The 26,150-nt window shown below is 34.2% G+C and overlaps 1 protein-coding gene across 1 annotated transcript in view; it reads left to right on the plus strand.

The window, feature by feature from the left end:
* EPHA6 (EPH receptor A6) overlaps nucleotides 1-26,150 on the plus strand; it is a 955,335-nt gene that overhangs the window by 408,947 nt on the left and 520,238 nt on the right. Inside the window, exons 4-5 of the mRNA XM_030938295.1 lie at nucleotides 981-1,136; nucleotides 19,125-19,460. Coding sequence (XP_030794155.1) covers nucleotides 981-1,136; nucleotides 19,125-19,460 — 492 coding nt within the window. The remainder of the gene's footprint in view (nucleotides 1-980; nucleotides 1,137-19,124; nucleotides 19,461-26,150) is intronic.

The raw sequence follows: 26,150 nt of genomic DNA on the forward strand, positions 1-26,150 counted from the left end.
CAAATATGTTCAGTTATTTTAAACTGCATATTTTAGTAGAAAACAATTATTTTATTGGCAAACTGTATAAGGTAGATTTATTGAATATTTTATGATACACTGTCTTATAACTGCTGTCATAAGATCACATTTAGTAGTTAAATATGTTTAAACAATACTTCAATTATGAAAATGTTAGTGATGTTTCTTATATATTATTTATCTATTCTGAATTTTCAAAATTTTAGAACAATATTTTAATGATAGTCTTTTTATTAACTCTATACTATTTATTTATTGACAAGTTATTGAAGAGACTATTGTTGTGTATTTGTATACCACCACTCCCCGTTGATGTTGATATTGAATAAGCAACCTCTTGATAGTAATTTTACTGTGTGTAATTGATAATTTTGCTTCTTTTGAATTACTAGATCATTTCTAAAAATATTACTATAAAAGGAAATATAAACTATCAAAAAAATAGAGTTAAAGCATATACAAAAGAAAATTTAGCCACTAAGAAAGGTGTCAAAGACATACTTTCACCAAATCAGAATTTTCTTCTTGTCTACTCACAAGAACTGAAGGGAAAATAGAATGTAAATACATTTTGAGCAGTGTGATTTAATGTTACTTAATGCCATCTCTGGTAACAATACAAAATCATTTTCCTCACTGCCAGTTGTGGGCATCCCCATTCTTAGGTAAGCACTGATATTTTGTGTGCATGTGCCTGTGTGAGTGTGTGTGTGTGTATCTGTGTATACTTGAGGTATGATTTTAAAAATTAGCAGCCTCAGCTAAAATATGATTGTAATGTGGTTTTATTAACTCTCAATAACTAATTTCATTTGTTAATCTTAGTATATGTATCTTCTCTATATATGTGTAACACTGTACTCTGAGATCCAATGTGTATATAAATTAAAGTATATTGTACATATACAAGTAAAATAATCCTAACAATAATAACTAATTTTTTTTTTCTCTTTTTACAGCTTGCAGACCAGGATTCTATAAAGCTTTTGCTGGGAACACAAAATGTTCTAAATGCCCTCCACACAGTTTAACATACGTGGAAGCAACTTCTGTCTGTCAGTGTGAAAAGGGTTATTTCCGAGCTGAAAAAGACCCACCTTCTATGGCATGTACCAGTAAGTCTATACATTTTGGATTTGGAAATTCTGTTTCCAACCCTTTTGGTCTTTTTATTCTAAATTTAAAAAATAAGTAAATGTACAAAATCTGGCATTATCCATGCTATTTTCTGTGATAACAGTCAAGGAAAAGGCTTCTCTCTCTACTCAGCATAGTTGCTTTTCAACTCTTTGTAAAGAATGTGTTTACTCCTCAAAATTCGTTTTGATTCATGATATACAAATGACAGCACTGGTTTGAGGCCCTACAAGTTTTCGTTATCCATAATCTGTCCTTAGGAAATTATACAGTTGAAGGCTGCATGAGAAATTATGAACAAAACTTCTGTTCTTTGCTTCAACCCTTGACCATTTTAAAGCACATCAATTTAGGACCATATAGTTAACGTGTGAGGGAGATTCCAGAGGAAACTTTAAAAGTCATTGTGTTATTGTTATGTAGAAAAGTTCAAGTTTCCTTGACATTTATCTTTAAAGGCAGGTATTTTTGAATTTTTCCACATTTCACCTCTTACTTTCTCTCCAATATTTTTGGTTAGAAGCAATGGAATGTTAAATCTAAATGTGAAGGACATTTTAATGTATACACCAATAATTTTAAATGAATTGTATTCTTCTATTATTAAAATATTGTAAAATATTTGTACATTAAAAAAATAAAAGTGAATATATTAATATATTGCTAAACTATGCAAAAGTAAAATATCACCCCTTAGATTATTTTAAAATCTTGTTAAATATGTTAACATAAAAACACAATATATAGCCGGGCGCGGTGGCTCAAGCCTGTAATCCCAGCACTTTGGGAGGCCGAGACGGGCGGATCACGAGGTCAGGAGATCGAGACCATCCTGGCTAACACGGTGAAACCCCGTCTCTACTAAAAAATACAAAAAATTAGCCGGGCGAGATGGCGGGCGCCTGTAGTCCCAGCTACTCGGGAGGCTGAGGCAGGAGAATGGCGTGAACCCGGGAGGCGGAGCTTGTAGTGAGCTGAGATCCGGCCACTGCACTCCAGCCTGGGTGACAGAGCGAGACTCCGTCTCAAAAAAAAAAAAAAAAAAAAAAAAAAAAAAAAAAAACACAATATATAAATTTAGAAAAAGGTAGAGGAGACTTTTTTTTTTTTTAGAGACAGGGTTTTGTTCTTGTAGTCCAGGCTTGAGTGCAGTGGCATGATCCCGTCTCACTGCAGCCTCTGCCTCCTGGGTTCAAGCGATTCTCCTGCCTCAGCTTCCTGAGTAGCTGGGACTACAGGCATATGCCACCATGCTAATTTTCGTATTTTTAATAGAGATGGGGTTTCACCATGTTGGCCAGGCTGGTCTCGAACTCCTGACCACAGGTGATCTACCTGCCTAGGCCTCCCAAAATGTTGGGATTACAGGCATGAGTCACCGCCCCTGGCCGAAACTATTTTTTATAAAGAGTTACAGCTTGCAAGCTGGCCATCCTGCAGGCTGGGAAACATAGCCTCTGACCAAGACATGCATTTTGAGGGTGGTAAGAATGACAGGGATTTATGCTGAATGAGGTGGTCAAAGACATATTAAATAAGCTATAGGAGTCATGAAATTTATGAAAGCAGAAACATGCACATGTGCAATTGAATTTCATGCCTCAGCATGGGACCCATGTACAAAAAATGGCCATGTTAGCACAATCCAAGGGTGGAGTTTTCAGCCCTCTGATGTCAAAAGGTGAAGCAGATGACATAGAAACCCTCACTGAGCATACTCTGGACTGGCCAGAAATACTCCATGGTTGTTGGTCTCTTATCAGGAAGGAATGCTAGTTAGTTGTTATGTCTAAACAGAAATGGAGGAGCAGCATCAGATAGTTAGTTGATATCAGCAGTGGAGTGGGTCTTTAAAAAACCCTTAGGGAAGAAAGATTAATGGTAGTGAAGGAGGGAGGTGTGTCCAGGCTCCCATCTCGTCATCATAGTCGGGATCTCAGTTTTAAGGTTTCTCTGGGGTAAGCTTGGCCATGAATGGGTCTGTTCAGTAGGTTGGGGTATTTAGATTTTATTTAATTTTTATTTTTATAACAATAGTTTTGGGGAACAGGTGGTGTTTGGTTTAATGGGGGAAGTTCTTTAGTGGTGATTTCTGAGATTTTGGTGCACCCATCATTCGAGCAGTGTACACCGTACTCAATGTGTACTCTTTTATCACTCACTACCCTCCCATCCTTCCCCACTCAGTTCCCAAAGTCCATTGTATCATTCTTATGTTGTTGGTCTTCATACCTTAGCCACCAGTTATGTGAGAACATGTGATGTTTGGTTTTCCATTCCTGAATTACTTCACTTAGAATAATGGTCTCCAACTCCAGGTTGCTGCAAATACCGTTATTTTGTTCCTTTTTATTGCTGAGTAGCATTCTATGGTATATATATATATACATTGCTGAGTAGCAATATATATATGCATATATATATACACACACACACACACATAATGTAAATGTGATATAAATGTTATATATATATATATGTCACATTTTCTTTATCCACTTATTAGCTGATGGGCATTTGGACTGGTTCCATATTTTTTTGCAGTTGCAGATTGTGCTGCTATAAACATGCATGCGCAAGTGTCAAATAATGACATCTTTTCCTCTGGGTAGATAGATGCCCCGTAGTGGGGATTGTTGGATCAAATGGTAGTTCTCCTTTTAGTTCCTTAAGGAATCTCCACACTGTTATCCATGGTGGTTGTACTAGTTTACATTCCCACCAGCAGTGTAAGTGTTCGCTTTTCACCACATCCACACCAACATTGATGATTGATTTCTTAATTATGGCCATTCTTGCAGGAGTTAGGTGGTATTGCATTGTGGTTTTGATTTACATTTCCTTGATAATTAGTGATATTGAGCATTTTTTCATACGTTTGTTGGCAGTTTGTACATCTTCTTTTGAGAATTGTCTATTCATGTCCTTTGCCCACTTTTTGATGGGATTATTTGTTTTTCTTCTTGCTGATTTGTTTGAGTTCCTTGTAGATTGAGTTCCTTTGTCGGATGCATAGTTTGCAAATATTTCCTCCCACTGTGTGGGTTGTCCATTAACTCTGCTGATTATTTCTTTTGCTGTGTTAAAGGTTTTTAGTTTAATTAGGTCCTATCTATTTGTCTTTGTTTTTGTTGCATTTGCTTTTGTGTTCTTGATCATGAACTCTTTGCATAAGCCAATGTCGAGAAGAGTTTTTCTGATGTTATCTTCTAGAATTTTTATGGTTTCAGAACTTAGATTTAAGTCTTTGATCTCTATTGATTTGATTTTTGTATAAGGTGAGAGATGAGGATCCAGTCTCATTCTTCCATGTGTGGCTTGGCAATTGTCCCAGCACCATTTGTTGAATAGGGTGTGCTTTCTCCACTTTATGTTTTTGTTTGCTTTTATTTTTATTTATCAGTTGTGTACGTCAGATATTAAGGTGAACATTTGCCCTTCCTGGTAATGAATTGGTACCAAAATTTTGCTTATTTTATTTACTTCCATAGAATCAAAACTAGACTTACGTAATGTCACATATTTCTTAGAGGCATTTTTTAGAGATGTCCCAATTTTTTAAACTTAACAAATGCAGTTCATAGATTTGTCTGTATGACTATAGACTTCCTTATAAAATATTTTTATGGAACACATTTAATAAAAATGTAATACATTCATTGTTGCTATTCATTAGTAGATGTAATTTTGGCTTTCTGATTGTAAGTGCTAAGTGACTGCTTTCTTCGGAAAATTACAGCCTAGAAAATTACTACTTAGGTATTTTTTTTTCCTGTGAACATATTTTAAATTTATAAATAGCAAAATAAAACTTCTGAATATAATTTCTCACTTATAGAAAAAAGTTTTTAGTAGACAAATCTTCCTGTTACTATACATGTAATCTTTCTTGCATGGTTACTGAATGGTATTATATATATTATGGACAACATACTACAGCTTAGATAGTTGGTGGTATTTCATATAGTTACAGTCCTGTCAGGCAAGTATCCCTCAAAACCTATGTAGGAAACTGAATGGCGCTTTTAAGTGATAGAGGAAAATCTCTTTTTATTTTCTTAGGAGGCTATAAATAGAAAATTGGTAAATTGACGAAATAAGTTCCCATCAATGGAACCCATTAGTAAACTAATATACTCAATAATTGAGAAGGCTTAGAGTTATTCAGCATGACAACCTAGTCAAAGGAAAATAAAGATGGGCTACAACAAGGTCTTTGAATGTGATAAGCTTGTCAGTCATTTTTGAATCAGATATGTGTATTTTTCCACTTATCATTTTATGTCATTTGAATTTGCTTTCATTTCTAATTTCCTCTTTTAATGCTTTGATATTATAAATTATATTTCAGAAATGCTAGCCTACCTTTTTTATACAAAGTAGAAGCAAAGAAAGGTTTAATTCTGTCATTGGTTGGGTGGAGTTTTAGACAGGGAACAGCATGCCATTGTTGCTATAGGGCAGGAAAAATAATTTTCCTTCTACCCTTCATAGTTCTTAGTTGAGACAGACTCCAGTAACAAAAGAGATTAGCAAGAGAAAAGCAAACAGTAATTTACTAACATTTACCTCATGTATACATTGGACATACCTAGGGAATGAGTAAATCTCAAAGAGGTAGCTTTGAGTTTAGGTTAAAATACCATCTTTAGCTGCAGCAAAGAAAGAAGAGTTTTGGATAGGGGAGCAGTAATGGGGAGGTAAAATCACAGTAAACCAGGGTAAGATTTGTTATGCTGATTTAAGTCAGTGCTTCTTCATGGGTAAGAGTTTCTAGTGACTTAGTGATCCTTCTATTCCTGAGAAGACAGGGAGATACACTTAAAAATGGAGATTTCCTTTGTAGATACAAATTTTCCATAGAAAAGGGTGCTTTCTACTTTGTTTTCTGAGCTTCTACTGTGTCTGGAGTTTCTCAAATAAATTGACTCAAAATAATCCTTATGCCAAAGGGGCATATTTTTGAGTGATGTATTCTGGTCTCCTATAGCTGTATTTTAGGGTGGCATATTCTGGTCTTCTCCAGTCATATTTTGGAGGGCATAATTTGATCTCCTACATTGTTACCAGTGATCAAAAGTGAGAACCCCCAAAGAAAAGTGAAATATAGAGCTTTAGTCAAGTTTTCCTCGTCCAGACACAGGAAGCTTTCTTCTCAACGCTTCTCTCTGCTGCTTCTTTAAGAGCTTACTTACTTTGTTTGGCAAAGACTCAGCTTAGTGCTGAGTTCACTATCTTTTAAAGCTGGATTTTCTCAGAGTGGATCTTGGTGATGTAGGAGCAAAGGGAAGACTACTCTTTCACCCTCTCCGAATGTTTACTAATATGAACTGACAATAGCCAGATTAATAGGAGAAAAATGCATAGAAATGTATTAATGTGCATAAGCATGGGGGGTATATAAAACATGAGACTTGTAGAAGGTCCAGATGGTGAGGTTTATATACCCTCTTTGCAGGGGAAAGGAGATGGGGCATGTAGACAATTGGAGGGATAGTAAGTGATTTTTAGGAGAAATGAGTGTACCCAAGGAGCAATGGCCTGGGAGAAAGTTCCTCTGAGTTCTGAGGGAGGTGGTGAAGAATGTGAAGGGTGGAACTTTAGTGTGAAGAAAAATGGTGTTATCATGCAGGTAAAGTATCTCAGGTAATCCCTAGGAGCTGCCCTCAGAAGAATAGATGAAATGTCTTTCTGGGTTTGGTAATGACTTATAGTCGTTTCTTTTTTCCAGTGGTTAATTTTTACTGGTTGTTTGACAAGATTCCTAGGGAAGGACTTTTAAGACAATACATTTCTTCTGGATGAAGTTCCCTTAAACAAAAAAAAAGAAACTTCAGAGAAATCCCCTATTGGTGCCTTGGGAATGAAAGGAGATCAGAGAGACAGGTTGATGGGAAAGGTCAGAGAGAGATTTTGGTTTTGAGGTTTATTTCTGAGGCCTTGTAGTTTCCTCTAATTCAAAGCACTCTGCATGCCAAAGGACCATATTTTAGGGTATGATTTTCTGGACCACAAAAGCATTTACTAGATATGTAAGGTTGGGCAAATTATTTAACTTCTCCTAACTCCAGATGTACTATCTGTATTGATAACAACAATACATACCTCATACTGTTGTCACAATGATTTAAACGAGTTAATATTTGAAAAGTGCTAAAAACAGTACCTTGCACATAATGGGTGCTACATAAATGCTTGTTAAATTAAAAAGAAAGCTGTTCTCTTACAATTAATTCATTTTGAAAGAGTGTCTGGTAAGTTAAAATTCAAACTATTAGAAATTTTATGTTGATGCTATTTTGTCAGGTTCGCAGCTTCCATCATTTGTATTCCTGCAAACTAAAAACAACAGTAATAATAATATACTGAATGCCTAAGACCTTTTCACAAAAGATAGTAAGTCCTGCACCGCTAAGCCTATCATCTGATATTGTTAGCAGTGGCAAATCTAACAGGCCTGCAGTGACTTGATTCCCGCCTCCTCACAGGAAAGAATTTGGCTGAGGGGCATAAGTCAGTATGAGACCAAGTCAAGTTTTAGAACAGGAGTGAAAGTGTATTAAAATGTTTTACTGCAGGAAGAAAAGAAAGTACACTTGGAATAGGGCCAAGCAGACACCTACACAGATCCAGCTGCCTCATTTGGCCCTTTACTTGAGGTTATATACATTGGCATGGTTCCGTGGTTTCTATTTCTTCTCCCCTGATTCTTCCCTTGGGGCCGGCTGTCTTCAGGCAGTGGCCTGCTGGCACCCGGGAGGGACCGCATGCACAGTGTGTTTACTGAAATTGTGCACATGCTCACTGGAGGCATTTTTTCTTACTGAGTGTTCCTAGGGGAAGGTCATATACCAGTCAAACTCTGCAATTTTGCGTCTTATGCACATGCTTGAGCCCACTTGCCCAATTCCTGAGATCTTATTGGTAAGCGCCTGATCACCAGCTTCAGGTGTTTTCTATCTGTTGGGAAATGGCTGTTCCCTGGCACCAAATGCCGCCAATTATTATTTTCGAAAGATAGTTTAACAGCCACTGGACCATCACCTGGTCTTGCCTGACATTCCTGGGGTGGAGGGCCCTCTCCTGCCCTGTTCATGTCTGCCTACTCTAGCAATATCCGTGAAGTAGTCTGAATCATACTTTAACTAGTACGGAGTGACCCTAGCAGTTATTACAATATATGCAAAAAAAAGCAAGTACCGTAAACTTCAAAACATTGTGTCTTCTAAAACTTAAAAGATGAGATTGTTGGGGAAGAAGATCAGAAAAATGACAAGTTAAGAGGTTGTTGAACAATTACACTTAAGAGGTTCATGGTAAGTCCAGCAAGATACAGAACTTTTGGGGCCAGGAATTGAATTGAACAAGCAGTCAACCTTTCCTATTTTTCATTAACCACAAACATTAGCAATATTTTAATAGATATATATTCTCTCCATGCTACGTATTGTATTGCTATGAATTTGCCATTATTTATTTCCTTTATTCTTATGGTGTATTATCTAAGGGTTGGAATTTAGATCATCAGTCATTCCCATCACTCTCTGGTGTCTTGGTCAATCTTAACATTTAAAACAGTACTTTCAGAGAACCTTCTAGGGATTTAAAAGGAAGCATATTTTGGTTTCAGGGGTAGAGAGAAAAGTAAAATTCAAGTGTGTGATGAAACCATTTTGAATGTATGATTAAAAAATGAAGAACTGAAATTGTGGAAATGAGTAACCAAAATATTTGGCCAGTAAATGGCCTAGTAGGTGAAAATTTCATAGATAGGTATAGGAGGTAATCATATAAATAATAAGATTTTAAGGATGCTAAGAAGCCCAGTTCCTTAGTACTTTTCTCAAAACAACAACAAACCTAAAACTTTTCTAGTACAACAGCATGAGATTTTACCATTAAGAGTTTTATAAATTTCTTTGGGTTTATAGAGATGGTGTCTTTTTATTTCATAATCCCAGTTTATTCACATGAAGATTATTAGGTGTCTCAAATGGCTACAGTTTAAAGAAAATTATGTCTCAAAACTAATCCTTCCTACATTCAAAACTAATCCTTCCAATTGTGAGGGGTGATCTGATCTTTCAGTTTTCTGTTGGGCCTGGCTGTTCTTGTTTTTCTCCTCTCCTGACTTTTTGTTTCTACTAACTCCTTCCTCAGAACCTATATTATATATTTAAATTTCTATTATTAAAAAATGCACCCAGTCCAATTTTTCTCTCCTCTAAAGCAAATACCTTGGACAAATAGTTGTCATTGACTATGTCTACTTTTTACTTTTAATTTGCTTTTTACTCTATTGCATTCAGATGTTCCCATTCACTCTACTGCAAGTAGATTTTGTTTCTACTACTTCTAATAAGCTGCATAAGAAAAATTCACCAATGATCTTCATTGACATTTTGTATTAGAAACATTTTTTGTCCTGTTATTCATGACACTTATCTCTGTTGATCATTCTCTTTTGCTTGCAACTCCTTGTTCCCTTTTAATCTAAGACATTGCAATCTCCGTTTCATCTTCCTAATTTTCTGATCATTTTGTTTATCACCATTTATGATTTTTCTTCTTTTGCCCACCTGTTAAATGTTAATTTTTTCCGTGTTCTTTGTGTTGTCCTTTTATCTTTTCATATGTTCTCCTTGTCTCCCATAATTTCAAATGCCGCCTGTAGATAGATGATGCCCATATTTTTATCCATATCTCAGTCTTCTCTCCTGAGGTTCAAAGTCTTCTAGACAACTGATTGTGGGATCTGATGATCTGTGTGTCCTATGGAAACCTGCCCGCATCTCTGACCTTGTGTTATAGCATACTCCCCTTGATCAACAAACTCCTGGACTTCAAAGATGCTGAACTTGTTTTCATTGTCAGTGCCAGCAGTTTCCTCTACTTGAATTGCTTTCCCTTTTAGGTCTCCTTCCTTAAGTTTTATTTTTGCTATTCAGGATCAAATACCAGCTTTTGGGACAGGCATTTCCTGACTGCCCCCTCCAAATAAAATTCTTTGCAGTTACTCCTTTTTATGTCATTGTGCCTTCTATTTTATAGATTATATCATTCTTTGAAAATACTTGGTTTATTTATATACTTGCTTCTGCATTGTCATTCTATCCCCAAGAGACTGCAAGGTACCTGGCATATAGTAGACACTAAGAACCTGATGAATGAGTAGCTAATAATTTCAAGCTCAACCTGTGGTAGCCAATATTATTGCTTTCTCCCTCAGACTGCTTATCCAGCCTAGCTTTTGTTTCTGTGTCCTGATGAATCCTCATCAATCCACCTATCCAAGCCATGAAGCTTAAGTCGTAACCCCTACCGCTGACCTCGAAATAGCCTTTTGGTTTTACTTTTTCGCATTTCTTCTATCCATTTCTTGTAAATTCCTGGCCTTAATCTTTTAGTTAAGACCCTCAACTTTCCTTTGGGTTAATTTAATAATCTCCTAGCCAGTCTCCTTCCTTTAGTCTTCCATCCTTCCTAAATATCTTCCAAATTATTGGAAAGTATTATTTCTGAAAGAAGAACAATAACAATGAAAAACTTTCATCATATTCCCACTGCTGCTTATAGCCTTTCACATCTACAACCCTTCTTTGACAAAATTATAAGTCAATATAAGGACATCCAGGGTCCAGGCTTGGTCTGTGTCTCCCTAACCAACTTTAACTTTACCAGGATTTCTCAAACAGTCTGGATCTTAATCCAGTTATTCCAGTTATACCAGCTACATACCTGCAGATTTGGGCTTCCTTGTTCTTCTTTTTGTTGTTGTCGTTGTTGTTTTCTTTTTAAAAATTCATTGTGTTTCTTTTGCAGAAACTGAAAAAATATATTTTAAAAATTAGGAATAAGAAATTTAAAAAGAAATGCTGAATGTTTTATCTAATATTTTAATCTATTTCATATCCTCTTAACTTTCTTTCTCAGGTGACTCATTCATGTATGCTCTGTACTTTAAAGAATGAGCTGTGGAGGACACTCCACACTATCAGTTCTTGATCAGTTAGGGCTGCCTCTGGTTGCCATCTGGAGTACAGGAGATCCTACTATCTGCCAAGAAGTCTATTATCAGAATAACTGTCCAAGGCTTTTCCAGGCCAAAAGGGAAAAATAGTCACTGAGGTTGGAGAAACAAAGTAGGCAAATAAGAGTTATTTTAAAAGTACTTGTCAAGTAGAAAACAGAGTAGGAGACGATGGAGAGGAATGAAGTAAGAGTCTAATAGGTGGCTGAGTGAGATTTTGAAAAAAGCAAAATCCCATGGTCTTAGCACTTTTACTTTGATGGTTTTCATGTATTTAAATCAATAGAGAAGTTGTCTTTTAAAACTGTTGAACAGGTGCTGGCAGATTAACACATTTAACGAACATTTATGTTACCTACTTAGAAAAGTTCAAACATAAAATGTAAGTCATACACATGGGTAATTGTAATGCATACCCTTAGGATTTTGTTTTGTGTTGTTTTGATCATCTAAATATGCAGTCAAACAATACCTACAAGTGAAAACATTTTGCTACAACATCCTTCGTAATACACAGGCAAATATCAAGTCTTTGTATTTGATATACAGTGACAATGATTGGGAAGAAAACATAAAACTTGAATTTACATTTCCTCTAAGGCTAACGGTGTAAAGCATGGTTTCTTTAGTGCTGGAATAATTGGCCACTTGAGAAAATTATTATTCTCTCACTCTTACTCTGCGTAGAGCAAATAGTGGTTGAGATGTAGTTGGAGAAGTATTCTTTCCTCTTTTCGGTTGCTCTAGCCACGTCCCTCCTGGGGATGCTCAGGATGCTGACAATCCAAGTATCCCTATTCTGCTTGTTATCTCTTCTTCCCCCGCCATCTCTTTATTTTTCTTTTCTCTTTTTCTTGAATGTAAGTTTTGCATGAAGAAAACCATTTTGGCCCCCTTGCTTTTCCATCTCACAACTGAAATTCAAAATACAGCTGATTGTTTAGGTGACTCATTGTACAGACAATGTAGCATTCACAATTTTGCAGAGCCTAGAAAGGGAGAAATTGCAATGATAGTTTTTTTTTTTTTTTAACCTCAAGCAAGCTGTTATATTTTAGACTTGACTTATCATAAAAATTACTTAAATATTCACTTCATGTATTGCAATGCTGTATTTTTAAAATTAAAATGACCCTTACACTACTGAATAGACACCTATATGTAATGAATCCCCATTTCCCCAATTATAGATTAATGATAGATACCACTTGAGTTTGATGGAGTTACCTAAACACATATACTTTAATTTATATTTCAGCAGAGATTCTTTTATCAAATAATCTCGGAGAGTTTTCTCTGTAAGAAGAATTACTAAGTGGCCATTCTGCCGATATTGGAGAATCGAGTTACCACTTGTTGCCAGTGTGACTTTATTCCTGACCTCTTCAGTTGAAACTCAGAAAGAATTGTCACACTCAATATCATCTGTTTGTACAAAACAGATCATTACTAAGAAATCATTCATAATTTGAAGCAGAACATCCATAATTATTGCTACAATGTTATGCATTTTGGGGAAAGTTTATTAATTTGCTTAAATTTATTCATTCATTGCTTTGCTTTTCCCTCTGAAATTATGACAGTGCTTGGACTCTTCATATTTCTCTTTCCGTTTCTAATGGATACTTGTCTAAAGGTAATTGACTCAAACATGAAAAAGGCCATACGTCAGTACGCATGATTTTTTCCATGGTATTAGGGAAACTGGATAATGTTTAACTAAAAAAATCTAAGGCCAGGTCCTCATTATTTTGTTTATATTTAAGTGCTCTTTTTCTCATTCATGTGATTATGTTTACTTTAACTATTGATCTGCATATTTATAATGCATTTCTGTAATTATTATAATTAGTTATTCTATGGACTAATATTGAAGTTTTCTTCCTGCATTGATAAGAATAGTTGATAGCTACCATTTTGGAAATTTCCCAAGCTAAAATTATGTACATGCTCTATGGCATAGAAACTTGAAGATGCAAATGCTTACTTTTCTGTTTTCAAGTGTCTAGAGAACTGTATTTTGATAAATTTTTATTCTCTCCTAATGGGTAAAGAGATGGTGGCACCTTATTCTCTTATGGCTCTTTATTAGTTAATCTCAGTTTTTGTAATATAAACATTCCCTTCTACTTCAAATAATTTTCATGTAATATAGATCTGTTCTTACTAGCACTGGGCTCTTATAAAAATTATAACCTTGAATTATCTGCTTTACAATACTTGTCAAAATTTGTACTGTGCGAAATGTAATTCTTAGAGAAGTGCACAAAACCATGCATTGCATTCATTTCTTTGGTTAAAGCATGTTACCTTTAGTTCAAGCTAGATTAGCAGACTTGTGCCTATGAAAACAAATACTTCAGTGTAATATGTGCATTATTTACTAAGTGTCAATCATATCTTCTATAAAATGGGGATATTAATAACCATTTTACAGGGTTATTGTAATGATTGAGTGAAACAAATTATGTGAAATATTAAATACACCCTTTACAGTTAGCTATATATTTTTCAATACATGCTTACCAGGTGTAAACGTGATCAGCTCTGACAGAGGATAGCAAGGAGTTATCACAAAGGAGGTAACAACTAAATCAGAATACGAAGGGTGAGTAGGAATTTTTCAGAGAGCACAAAGAGGTAAAGGCAATTCAGGAGCAGTATGTACAAAGGCATTGAGATGCAGCAAAAGGGAGCAAGAGGCTAAAGAATGGATGGGGGCGTTGTATGAAGATATAGACAAAGCTGAGAAGTTTAGGTTTTATTCTGGAAATGAATGGTATTTGATCTATTAGATTTTTTGTTTGTTTGTTTTCTTTAACTATTAATTTTAAAAATAAAATAACTTCTAAAAGTTATCTAACTCCTGATTGATGGGACTATGAAAACATTAATACATAACAAGTTTTGTTTTAGGCATCAATTTAATTACTGAAAGTAGGTACAATCATATCAAAGATATTCAGAACAATCCATTTTGCTATATGGAATGCAAAAGATTTGAAGTGTGCATACTCCTGAATTTTGAGTAATATTTACTTTGAAAACTTAAGTTTCAGTAACTCTTCCGTATATAAAATTATTTAAACCCTCTAAGAGCATTATTTAAGGGAGACTTTTATAGGAAGGCAATAATCAGTTACTAATTTGTATGTTTTGAAAATGTGTATTTGACAATACTTTGAAAACAAAAAACTGTATAAAAATACAGTGGACCCTTGAACAACATGAGGGTTAGGGGCACCAACCCACTCCCTACTTGCCGTTGCAAACCTGCATCTAACTTTTGTCTCACCCCGAACTTACCTACTAATAGTCTACTGTTGACCGGAAAGTGTAATGAGAATATAAATAGTTGATTAATACATTTTATATGTTATATATATTGTATTATTTCAATAAAGTAAGCAAGAGAAAAGAAAATGTTATTAAGAAAATCATAAAGGAAGATAAAATGTATTTACTGTTTATTAAGTGAAAGTGGATCATGCTGAAGGTCTTCGCCCTCATTGTCTTCAGGTTGAGTAAGCTGAGGAGGAGGAGAGGAAGAAGGCCTTGCTCTTTCTGTCTCTGGGGTGGCAGAGGCAGAAAAAGTGGAGGAGGTGAAAGGAGAGGCAGGAGAAGCAGGCACACTTGGTTTAACTTTTATTGAAAAACATTCTACAATATAAGTAGACCCAAGCAGTTCAAAATCCATGTTGTTCAAGGGTCAACTGTACATTTTCATATTTGTCAGATTTTCTATCTATAGGCTGAATATGACGTAATAGAGTTTTAAAAAATCTAAACAGATAAATACTAGGTGTCATTCTACCACTAATGAACTGCATAATCTTGATGTAATTATTGTCCTTTTCTGAACCTCATTTCTTCTTCTGAATATACTGATATGGTTCCTTCCTGTGCTGAGGTTGGAGCTCCAGTTTTGTGATTGCCATTCATTTCCAAATAGAAAATATTTAATAAGCAAAATCTATAGATAGAGAAAGAAGTGATTTAGAGAAAGAGAATATGAAATTCTATTTACAGATGCTCCTATTAAATACATTTTTTAAAGATTCTATGGAACGGAGATGAGATTACCAATATGTAGATTAAAGATAAAATGAATAGTGAAGATACAAAGGATGAAATGAGTTTTAGAGTTTAAAATTTTGTATATATATAGAGAGACAGAGCTGACAACTTATATTTTCAGTGCAATATTAATGCCTGGGGATATGCTTTTTCATCTCTACCTATTTACTTATTTTTCTGTAGTTAATTCTACAGTCTCACTGATACGTAAAAGCATTTACCTAAGCATCTTTAAATGGTTCAATGTGTTCTTTTAATCTTGTCCTTGACCCAGATTAGCATAGAACTATTTTTCTCTCATTTGTAAACTAAGAAATATGAATAAATTTGTTTTCTGTTAATAAACCATACTACTACATTCTTGGCAGTCATTAAATTAACAAAGGTAGTAACTTAAGAACTGATTAAATATAACTTAATAGACAATTGTCTTTCATGACTTGGTATCTTCAGATATTTCAGTGAAATTTTTATTATTCTTAAGATTTTAAAAAGTCCCTCTGCAAACTATAACTAGCTATTGAATTAATTGGTAAACAGTCACTCTTCAGCCCGTATGAAAAATCCCTCTGTTTGTTTATGGGTTTAACATATTTTTATGATTATAAATATGAAACATAAATCTCTACCGGTTGATGCAGTAACTGAAATATGGCCGTTCAGCTTGTTCTTCTTCTGTGTCAGCCTTTATTTAAGTGTGTTCTGTAGAATGCTAGTATTGCTCTAGATGCTCCTTGGAAAAATAAGATTCTGTGAACAAATTTTTGGGAAATGTTGGATTCAACAAAGTGAAGCAAATAGGGTTCATTTTGTTTCAGCATCAGTCCACCAAGAGTCTTATTTGAGCAACAAACTGATTTTTGTGTGATATTTCGTGGGACTAGAAGTATTTTATAGGACATGTTTTGAGAAACACAGTTATGTTTAAAAACAATTTACATTAACAACTTAAATAAATAAAACAAAACAAAAATCATAGCACACCTGGCCTCTGCTACTCTAAGGGGAAAATTGGGACCTACCGGGACAGATGTTTTTCTGGTACGGGAGTGACAGCCTTGCTATAAGCATCTCATGAGTTTTACTGGTAGAGCACTGTTCCTTTATTCTTTAAAATTGTAAAGTAGAAATTAGAATTGAAGCAAAAGAAAAGTGTTTCCTAGTTTAAAAAACTAGTGAAAAAATTGTTCAATTTAGGTAGTTTTTCATATGATGGACTTGAAAAACAGCTAGTTTCAAGTGAGAATAATTGCCTTTTTCTTATGAAGTTAGTCTGGAGGGTGAGGACTGGAGATTGCTTTCTTTCTATGTGAATTACTTGTTTCTTGTAAAGAAATAAAATCTATATAAGTAAATACCTGAGAGTTTTCAATACAGATGTCTCCAAAAGTGTTATTGCTGCCACGTTATTTTTTAAATGTGTCACGTAATCTTTGTATAATTTATAAATGATAACAAAGCAATCAGACCACATTCATAAAAGCCCAGTGACACGTAATTTAGTTGAATCTGAGGATTAGAATTAATTGTCTCTCTTTGTTCCAAGTTCTAAATCTTAGTAAATGATTCACTGCATATCATTACAGCTTAATATTTGCATGAAATCACAGTTTAGCTGGCATAATTTAACAACAATTAAAAAGCTATTTAATCATCATACAAATTGGTATGAGGACCCTTGAGTAAGAAGGGTGTCAGGCTTCTTTTTTTTTTTTAAGTGTCTCCAGGTGGACAGTTACATACTTGTAGACACCCATAACATAATTGATAACATTCTTCCTAGAATGAAAATATAAGTGAATAATAATTCATGTTTTCCATTATAAATAAGAGAAAAGACCAACAACATGAATATGTCATTCTGTAGGAAAACATTATTATGATAATGAATCTTTATCTCCTAGACATAAGTCTAGGTTGGAGGTAAAAAGTTACATTTATCCTTGTTCTCTAGTGTATAATCCCCTTCATGTTTGCCTTTCTGAAGGTAGACATTTCTGTAAACCCTATGGAACATGAAATGGCATAAAGCAAGGCACCCAGCAACCTTTCAAAAAAATGATTCATTGCATTTCTAGGTGATATACCTATAGGTAGCTGAGGTCCCTTCCTATTGTACATGGAAAACTATCCAGACTCATTCCAATGAGCCTAGCAGTCTTGCACTATCTAGCCTCTTCCTGTTCCTTAAAACTTACTTCATGCATTCTCCCTCTGCAGTCTAGCCACAGTGACTTTCTGCCAGTTACATGGTTATTTCAAGATCTTTCTGAACAAGAATGGCATACTTTCTATTCCTAATATTTTTCTCACCCCTCTGCATATTCTCCTCACCGTCTCCATGAGGCTTTCTCAGAATGTTACCTAAAACAGGGGTTCCCCTGATTGCTTTTATTTCAACACCTGTCCTTCTAATTTTTGTAATTGCACACATTATGATTTGAATTTTAGTCATCTGTTTACATATATCTAGTCACTCCACTAAAATGTAAATAACAAGAAAGAAGGAATAATGTCTACCATGTCTTATCTCTGTAAGTCCAAGATCTAGTACAGTATCTGCCACATAGTAGACACTAAATAAAGTATTTAATGAATGAATGTCCATAGCTTGAAATCCAAAAGGAGCTTATATCAAAACTTGAATTTATTTCTCAGAGGGAATGTTAGAGAGACATTCCTTTCCACTCTCTAAGTAGATTTTCTTGGTAACAGAAATTAGAGAATTGGTTTAGATTTTTTAAAAATGAAGCCCTCTAAAATATGGCGTGAATGTTGTTTCCCCAGTCATTTATACACTATATTATTTTTCTAAATATCTCTCATCTGTATAGCCTCTCACAGCATATGGATTCTGTGGTTTTACATATATAGTACTTAGTGCAGTGTCTGGCACCTAGAAGACATTATAAAACTGAGGCTTGAAGGACTCAGATAAGTATATAGGATTATTCACACAATTTTAAGGAAAGGCTGGAACAATTAAAGGCTATCAAGCACTCTATGCAGTATGATCTATGTGGTAAATAAGAAGAAGATGCTCATACCCTCCTAGGACTGACTTGGTTTTCTAGGTCTTTATGACAAATAGGAGAATGTTGTGGGTCTCTTTTAGGGCCACACTTAGTTTAAAGGACACACTTACTTGTGTTTAGTAAACTTAATCTAAATGAAAGTCTTGCCATCATTTCTTGTCCATGACCCCCTTTTATCCCTTTCATATAATACTTTTATCCCATCAAATTGACAAGGACTTAATAAAAGGTTTTTTGTTGCCTTCAATTTTCATTTCCTTTTCCCTTTTTCCAAATCATCTGTTCACCCTAATTTTATGTTCATTTAATCTCAACCTTTGGAAAGTGGATTTTTAGTGATTTTCAGAAGTGATGAATGGGGATTTTATCTACATACCAATTATAGAATGAAGACTGAAAAACTTACCACAATGTGTTTTGTATCTGTATGTTACTATTTTTTCAAATTTTAAAAATGGTAATATAAGTAATAAAATGTAATTAAAGCTATCACATAATTTAAAATAATTTTATTATATATTTTCAGTCAAGTTTAAAAAGTATAATTACCATATGTTTTACAGATATCCTGATTTTTATATTATATATTAAATATATTAAATTCATGCTCCAAAAATTTAGGATATAGATCTTCACTCCTCAAGACTCCTCCCTTACTAGACCCAATGAGCTATTTTAACCATATGATCATTATAGATCCCATTAGAAAAAGAGTTCAAACTAACATAAAAGAGAAACAAGTGTTTATTGATGAAGTTTTCATTTTAGCACCATAATTCATTGTCCTATACATGTACATTTGTTTTTTAATTGCTTTTCTCTAGGACCACCTTCAGCTCCTAGGAATGTGGTTTTTAACATCAATGAAACAGCCCTTATTTTGGAATGGAGCCCACCAAGTGACACAGGAGGGAGAAAAGATCTCACATACAGTGTAATCTGTAAGAAATGTGGCTTAGACACCAGCCAGTGTGAGGACTGTGGTGGAGGACTCCGCTTCATCCCAAGACATACAGGCCTGATCAACAATTCCGTGATAGTACTTGACTTTGTGTCTCACGTGAATTACACCTTTGAAATAGAAGCAATGAATGGAGTTTCTGAGTTGAGTTTTTCTCCCAAGCCATTCACAGCTATTACAGTGACCACGGATCAAGATGGTAAGTCCCACTGCTGTTCTCTCAAAACAGACCCATAATTTCTTTTGATGCATAATATCCCATGAGGGCCTATATTTACTGCAGGTGCAATGCCGTCATATACATTATACACTGCAGAGGTAACGCACTGGTTGTTGTTCTTGTTCTTTCCTAAAATTCAGAAAGATATTTTTATATTACTTCTCAGTAGTATGAATAATAAGATGAAATACTTCCTTCAATGTTTATGTACTCATATATTTTATATAATCATATAACAATATATCTTAATGAGTAAGTCCATATTACTTACCAATAGAAGTCAGAAATCAATAAAATGTTATTAAATGAATTGAATTTCAATTGCCCCAGTTATGCTGCCATCCTTTTTTCATGTCAAATAAAGCAAATGGTAAGAATTTTAAAATTATAATTCATGTCTATATTATGAAAGCATTCCAGCCAGTATATTTAATTGTGATCCACTCTAAGTAGCAGACAAATTTAGAAATGTGTTCAAATGTCATCATCTATGTGAGGTTTGTGAAAAGTAGTTAAACTGTTCAGAACTCTGATGAATTCAGCTTAATGTTCTCTTTATAACATCATAGATGTTTGCTATAATATGGTCAGCTGCAAACACTCCTATGATTTTTACAAGTGTATGCTCTCTTTAATTCCTTCATAACATCATTATATTGCATACCAGGAAACAGGAAAAGCTTCAGAGATTTTTATACACTCCTTTTGAGAAGTGTTCATAAATTATATGGGCACACAAGTTATTGCCTTATGGTAGAAAATATTGTAAATGAACACATATATGAGAAAAATTTATAAAGACAAAACTATTCTTATACACTGCATTTGTTTGCTAAGGTAGCCATAACAAATAAGACAGGCTGTGTGGCTTAAGCAGCAGACAATTTATTTTCTCATAGCTTTACAGACTAGAAGAATCAAGTTGTCAGCATTGTTGATTTCATTCTGAGGCCTGTGTCCTTGGTTTGTAGGTAGCCATCTTTTCCCTTGTTTTCACAAGGTCTGTCCTCTTTATATCTAATCTCCTAATCGTCTCTTCTTATAAGGACATTTGTCATATTGAATTAGGACCCACTCATATGATCTCGTTTTACCTTAATTACTCTTCAAAGAACCCATTTCTAAATGCAATCTCATTCTGAGGTCCTCAGTGTTGTGACTTCAACATATGAATATATAGAAAGACAATTCAGCATAACATACACAAAGACAGCATATGGTGATATTTAAAATAAAATACGTTGATTTGAGTGTGTTGGAATAATACTCAGCAATAAAAATGAACAAAGTATTGATACACACAACTTGAATAAACCTCAATGGCACTATGCAGAGTGAAAAGCCTATTTCAAAAGGATGCATTCTATATGATTCCACTCATATAATATTCTTGATATAATGTAATTATAGATATGGAAAACAGATTAGTGGTTGTCAGGGCTTAGAGATTTGTAGGAGGGCAGTGTGGCTAAGAAGTGGTAGATGGAGGGAGGACTGTGATGATAGTTGTATATCTTTATTATGGTGATAGTTTCCTGACGCTACGTATGTGATAAATTGACATGTATATGATTAATGTCATGTGCACACACACACACACACACAGACACACACACACAAGTCCCGTGGATTGGACCAATGTCAATTTCCTAGTGTTTCCAGATATTATACATAAATTCACTTTGCTGATAATCTTCAGAAATGCCTCTAATAAATAAAGCCAAGCCATATAATATTGTACACTAATAGTCTTTGTATTTACTATGAAATTTTCCTCTTCATTTAGCAAATAGTTCCACATCATAGAATTTGCTTTATGGTTATTCACAATAGAATTCCTATTCTCTTTTCTTTTCCTCTTTCCTTTCTTATCAACAAAATCTTGTCAAATATACCTTCAACATAAAGTAGATGAGAGTTTTCTGTTCCTCTCTGCTTTAGCAGATTATTTCTAAGGTTTTTATTGCTGCAGCCTTATCAAAAAATACAATCTAGTACAACAATTTTTAGCTATAGGGAAAAAAATTTAATTTCTGGACAAAACCAATATGTCACTTTAAATAAAGTAAATATGCTTACATAATTTCATACATACAGCAGCCTTTCCTTCTGGATTACAAAAGAGTATATTTAGTTCACATCTCTGCTTATCAAAAGGATAAAATATAAGTTGTGTTTCACTTTTAAAATGGGATAGTTCATTAAAAGTGTGTTGTTTATGGAAAAAAGATACATATCAAACACAAAATAAGAGATGGTACACATATATTGAAACTATATATTCTGGAAGGATAATATCATTAAGCAATTTGTTCCAATAATTTATCTTTGTTGAATATTAAGAAAAGATTATTGTTAATTTAATTTGATTTTGTTTTACATATAAATATTAAAATAATCAAAGTGTATTTCTATTTTATTTGAAAGTACATAAAGGTCCTAAACCAACTAATATATTGTCATGTATATACTAATAAAATATTGTGACCAGACTTAAATATTAGCATCTGCCTCCATGTCATAATTTTGAGAGATACCAAGAAGGCCCCCTCTTCTTGTGCCTGAAATTCTGAAGTTAGAGAATCACATCTGTGAAAGTGCAGATACTCCAGGTAAGGGTAGTGTTATGAACTAATTCAATCTGTGGATCTATCAGATATCCTTTCCATATCCAAAGGAGTCAGAGTGTAGTGTTGAATTTAAAAAGAATTTATAGAAACTTAATGTTTCAGAACAAACTTCAAACTGACGCCATTTTGTTCCAGCTTTAAATGAAATAATTGTATTGCTTCAAATACAGGAAATAATTTGCCATCACTCCACTTGGAGTATCTTTGGGAATTCTCTTTTAACTGATTTAAGAGGCAATTGCAAAGATTATCTGATAACACATTACAATTTCATTGGACTGAGAGGACAAGAGTAAAATAGTTTACCTTCTCTATAGGTTACATATTGTTTTTATACAAAATTGCAAAAGTGATAAGTGTTATTCATAAACTTTCAATTTATTTAACATGTTTTTAGTGTATTCCTTGTGTATGATAGTGAGCCCTTATGTACTTTATTTATTTATTTTTTTTTTTTGAGACTGTCGCCCAGGCTGGAGTGCAGTGGCCGGATCTCAGCTCACTGCAAGCTCCACCTCCCGGGTTTACGCCATTCTCCTGCCTCAGCCTCCCGAGTAGCTGGGACTACAGGCGCCCGCCACCTCGCCCGGCTAGTTTTTGTATTTTTAGTAGAGACGGGGTTTCACCGTGTTAGCCAGGATGGTCTCGATCTCCTGACCTCGTGATCCGCCCGTCTCGGCCTCCCAAAGTGCTGGGATTACAGGCTTGAGCCACCGCGCCCGGCCTGCCCTTATGTACTTTAAAGTATGGTGGGAGACAGTTAATAAGCAGGCAATTTCACAAATACGTAGTTACTACTATAGTAAGTACTGCTAAGGAGAAGCCTAGGGTGCTCTGAAAGCATATGTTCTCCAAATCTGGAGGATAAGGTTGGGGCGGGGGGGCATCTTACTGAGGAAGTAACATTTAAATTAAGTTCTGTTCTGAGGGATGAATAGAAAGTGATTAAGTAAAATGAGGCTGGAATAAGGGAAATAATTCTGAGTAGAAGGAACCAAGCAAAAGTTGGATAATGGAGGAATTAGAGGCTGATCATATATAAGATAGTGTATCATAGAAGTACAGCAGGATTTGGGGAAGGAGCTAAAGAGTTCATCTAAAATTTGGAAAAATTAATGGGTATCTGCAAATAGCTGAAACAAGTTAAAGAATCAGCCACCTGTCAGAAGATGCTAGAATCTTTCCAGGGCCACAAATGGTGAAAAGAAGTCAGACTAATAACATTGCTCCTGAGGTCATACTTACATGAGTATGGAAAAAATATTAGAGACCAAAAAATATAGACAGTTATATTAATTATTTTATCCTACTCTTATGTGTGCGTATTGTGAAACATGAAGATAGAGATGAAATAAATTGGCCTTGGTTTGCCTTTTCTATCATGTAGTTGACTATATATATATTTTTCTCATATTTAAGAAATACTAAGAAAACCACATTAAACAAATCTGGCTTAATTGTTTGCTCTGTTTATAATTAAACAAATGTAAAAAAAGTTTGAAATCACTTAGAACCACTTAGATGTAGTTAGGAGAAACATTCCTTGATTATTCTAAGTCTAGTTTGATAAATAAGATTATAGATTTAAAACTATGACTTTCATAATAAGGAATCTTTGCAATAAATCTTAATTAACTGACTTCTACAATTCCTAAGATCTATATTTGCAAACTTCTGTTTTCATAGCTTATGTAAATGGTCTTGAAAGGTGTTTCATTTAGAGAGCAAAACAAGAAAGCGACATGCAGAAGACATTTGATTTTAATCTTCAGTGGATGATAGGAAAACGAAGGTGTGTAGTTCAGTAAAAAGTAATTATTCAGGTTTTAGACAGTAGAGGAAAACGTTAATCATGGATAGTCAACCTGAAACAAATTGTGTTTGTAGATATCCTGACATGTGCAAAAACCTTTAGGGACCATGTTCAAAGTGAAAGACATGGTTAATTACAAACAAATTCTGCTGAGATTTGCTAAAGGGTCTTTAAAGCATTTATTGTCAGAACCAAGTTGTCCAATTTATTGGCATCTTAAAAAAATACACTCAGCACTCCTATCTCTGCCCTTGAGTGACCATTCTGTATAGGCCTGCCTTAGGCTTACATTGTGATTGCAGATTTCATGTATATGCTGTAGCAGGAATAACTAATTAAACCGACACTGAAAATATGTTTAAATCAACAGAAGTCTCTATATATGTATAAACTTGAGATGTCTATTTGGTTTACAGTTCACTGGATTTTGGAAATACAGTCTGTCTCAAATGCCAAACTTTCACATGTTGCTGGAGTAAGTAATTAGGGATAGTGTAAACATTCTTCATCTTTATATTTGCATTTTAACGTATTTTATCTTCGAACATCTCTCACAGTCCTCACTGTGTTTTCAAAAATGCTCAGAGCAAATATTCTTTTAAAAACCTATGCAATTCTATCCAAAGTAAAAAAAAAAAAAAAAAAAAAAAAAAAAAATCAGTGTGAAAGTATTAAATGCTTGCTTACTAAAAATACATGAAACACAAGCCAGAGGCATGATAAGTTTTATTTTGTCTATTAAATCAGGCAATAACCCTGACTTTAACTAAGAAATATGCTGTATTATTTGTATTTTTCCAAATTTCTTATACATAGGCAAATTATATATTCAAAACCTAGACATATTGAAGTATAAAATATTTCTATCTTCAACAAAAGTGTTGCTCCCCTGAAAAGTGCACTGAATGTTTTATTTATGGAAGAAATGTCAAACTAGCTAATTTTACTAAATCATGACTAGTAATGATTACATAATGATTATGGTGCAGCCAAATATTAAATTATAATCTAGGTGATTGTAAACTTTGTTTACACTCCTAAGAAGCACCAAATTATTTCCAAGTCTAGCATCCTTTTGTGATGTACATCTTTTGAGTAATTGAATACTACAGAAAAGTGCCTCAGACTTTAGAAATTAGTTTTCTGAGAGTTGGTTAGCAACTCTGCTCCAATCAGCAGCTGTAGAAATTGAACAACTGTTCTCAGATAGTTGTGTAAAACACTACAGTGTCACTGTCTCACTGGACAATAGTCATACATTTTTTAAATAATTTGCTTTTCCAACCAATATATAAGCTTCCTGAGGGCATGGATGATGTATTATTCACTAAGAATATCCTCAATTTACATTGCCTATAACAATAAATCTCTACTGACTGCATTAATAGAGATTGAAGATGGTGTGAGTTAATTTTTCATTTGCTTAATTCATTAAAACGTATTTATTGACTGTTTAGTGTCTGCCAGGAACTGTTCTGTGTTCTAGGAATATAGCAATAAAGAGAAAAATAATTAACAGTGTTCCTGCTTTTACAGACATTATACTTTAGTGTTAAGAAGTGATAGGTCCCACAAGGAAGAACTAAACAGAGTAAGTGATTTGAAAATAAATGGTTAGCTTTATGCAAGGAAACCAAAAACACCTCTCTAACTTGACACTTGAGCAGATCATGAATTGAAGGGTAACTCTTGTAACTATATAAAAGAAGACTACCACAGGCAATGGATATAAAAAGGGCAAAGCCTTAAATTCAAGCAGGAATATGTCTGGAAAGTAACAAGAAAGTATTATGGCATGTTTATTCTTTAACATATACTAAATTTCATGTTCACTAAATTCTCTGATTGTGTATCTACAACATATTCAACAAAGGATTTTAATCAACATTAAACCATGCTTTAATAGCAACTTTTCTCCGTGATCATACATTGCTAAAGAAATGTGTTCGATCCTAAACTTGATTTCAAGCAGTTGGCTTTTAGAGTCATCAGCTGTTTTCTCTGAGGAATTCTCATTTGCACATTTTGCAGAAAAGGTGACTAAGTGTTTTCTTTGGCCTAAAATAACAAGACCTTATTGCTGTTTTGGTGCCTCTACTACTATATTAACAATTTTAATGGCATTTATCTGTACAAATTGAAAAACAGTCATAGAGATTCTTTAGTAAAATGTTTTAAATCCTGTAAAATTAAACCAGATTAGCAGATGTTTACATAAATTGGAAT

Source organism: Rhinopithecus roxellana, chromosome 1, assembly GCF_007565055.1.
Source record: "Rhinopithecus roxellana isolate Shanxi Qingling chromosome 1, ASM756505v1, whole genome shotgun sequence".
NCBI classification, from domain to species: Eukaryota; Metazoa; Chordata; class Mammalia; order Primates; family Cercopithecidae; genus Rhinopithecus; species Rhinopithecus roxellana.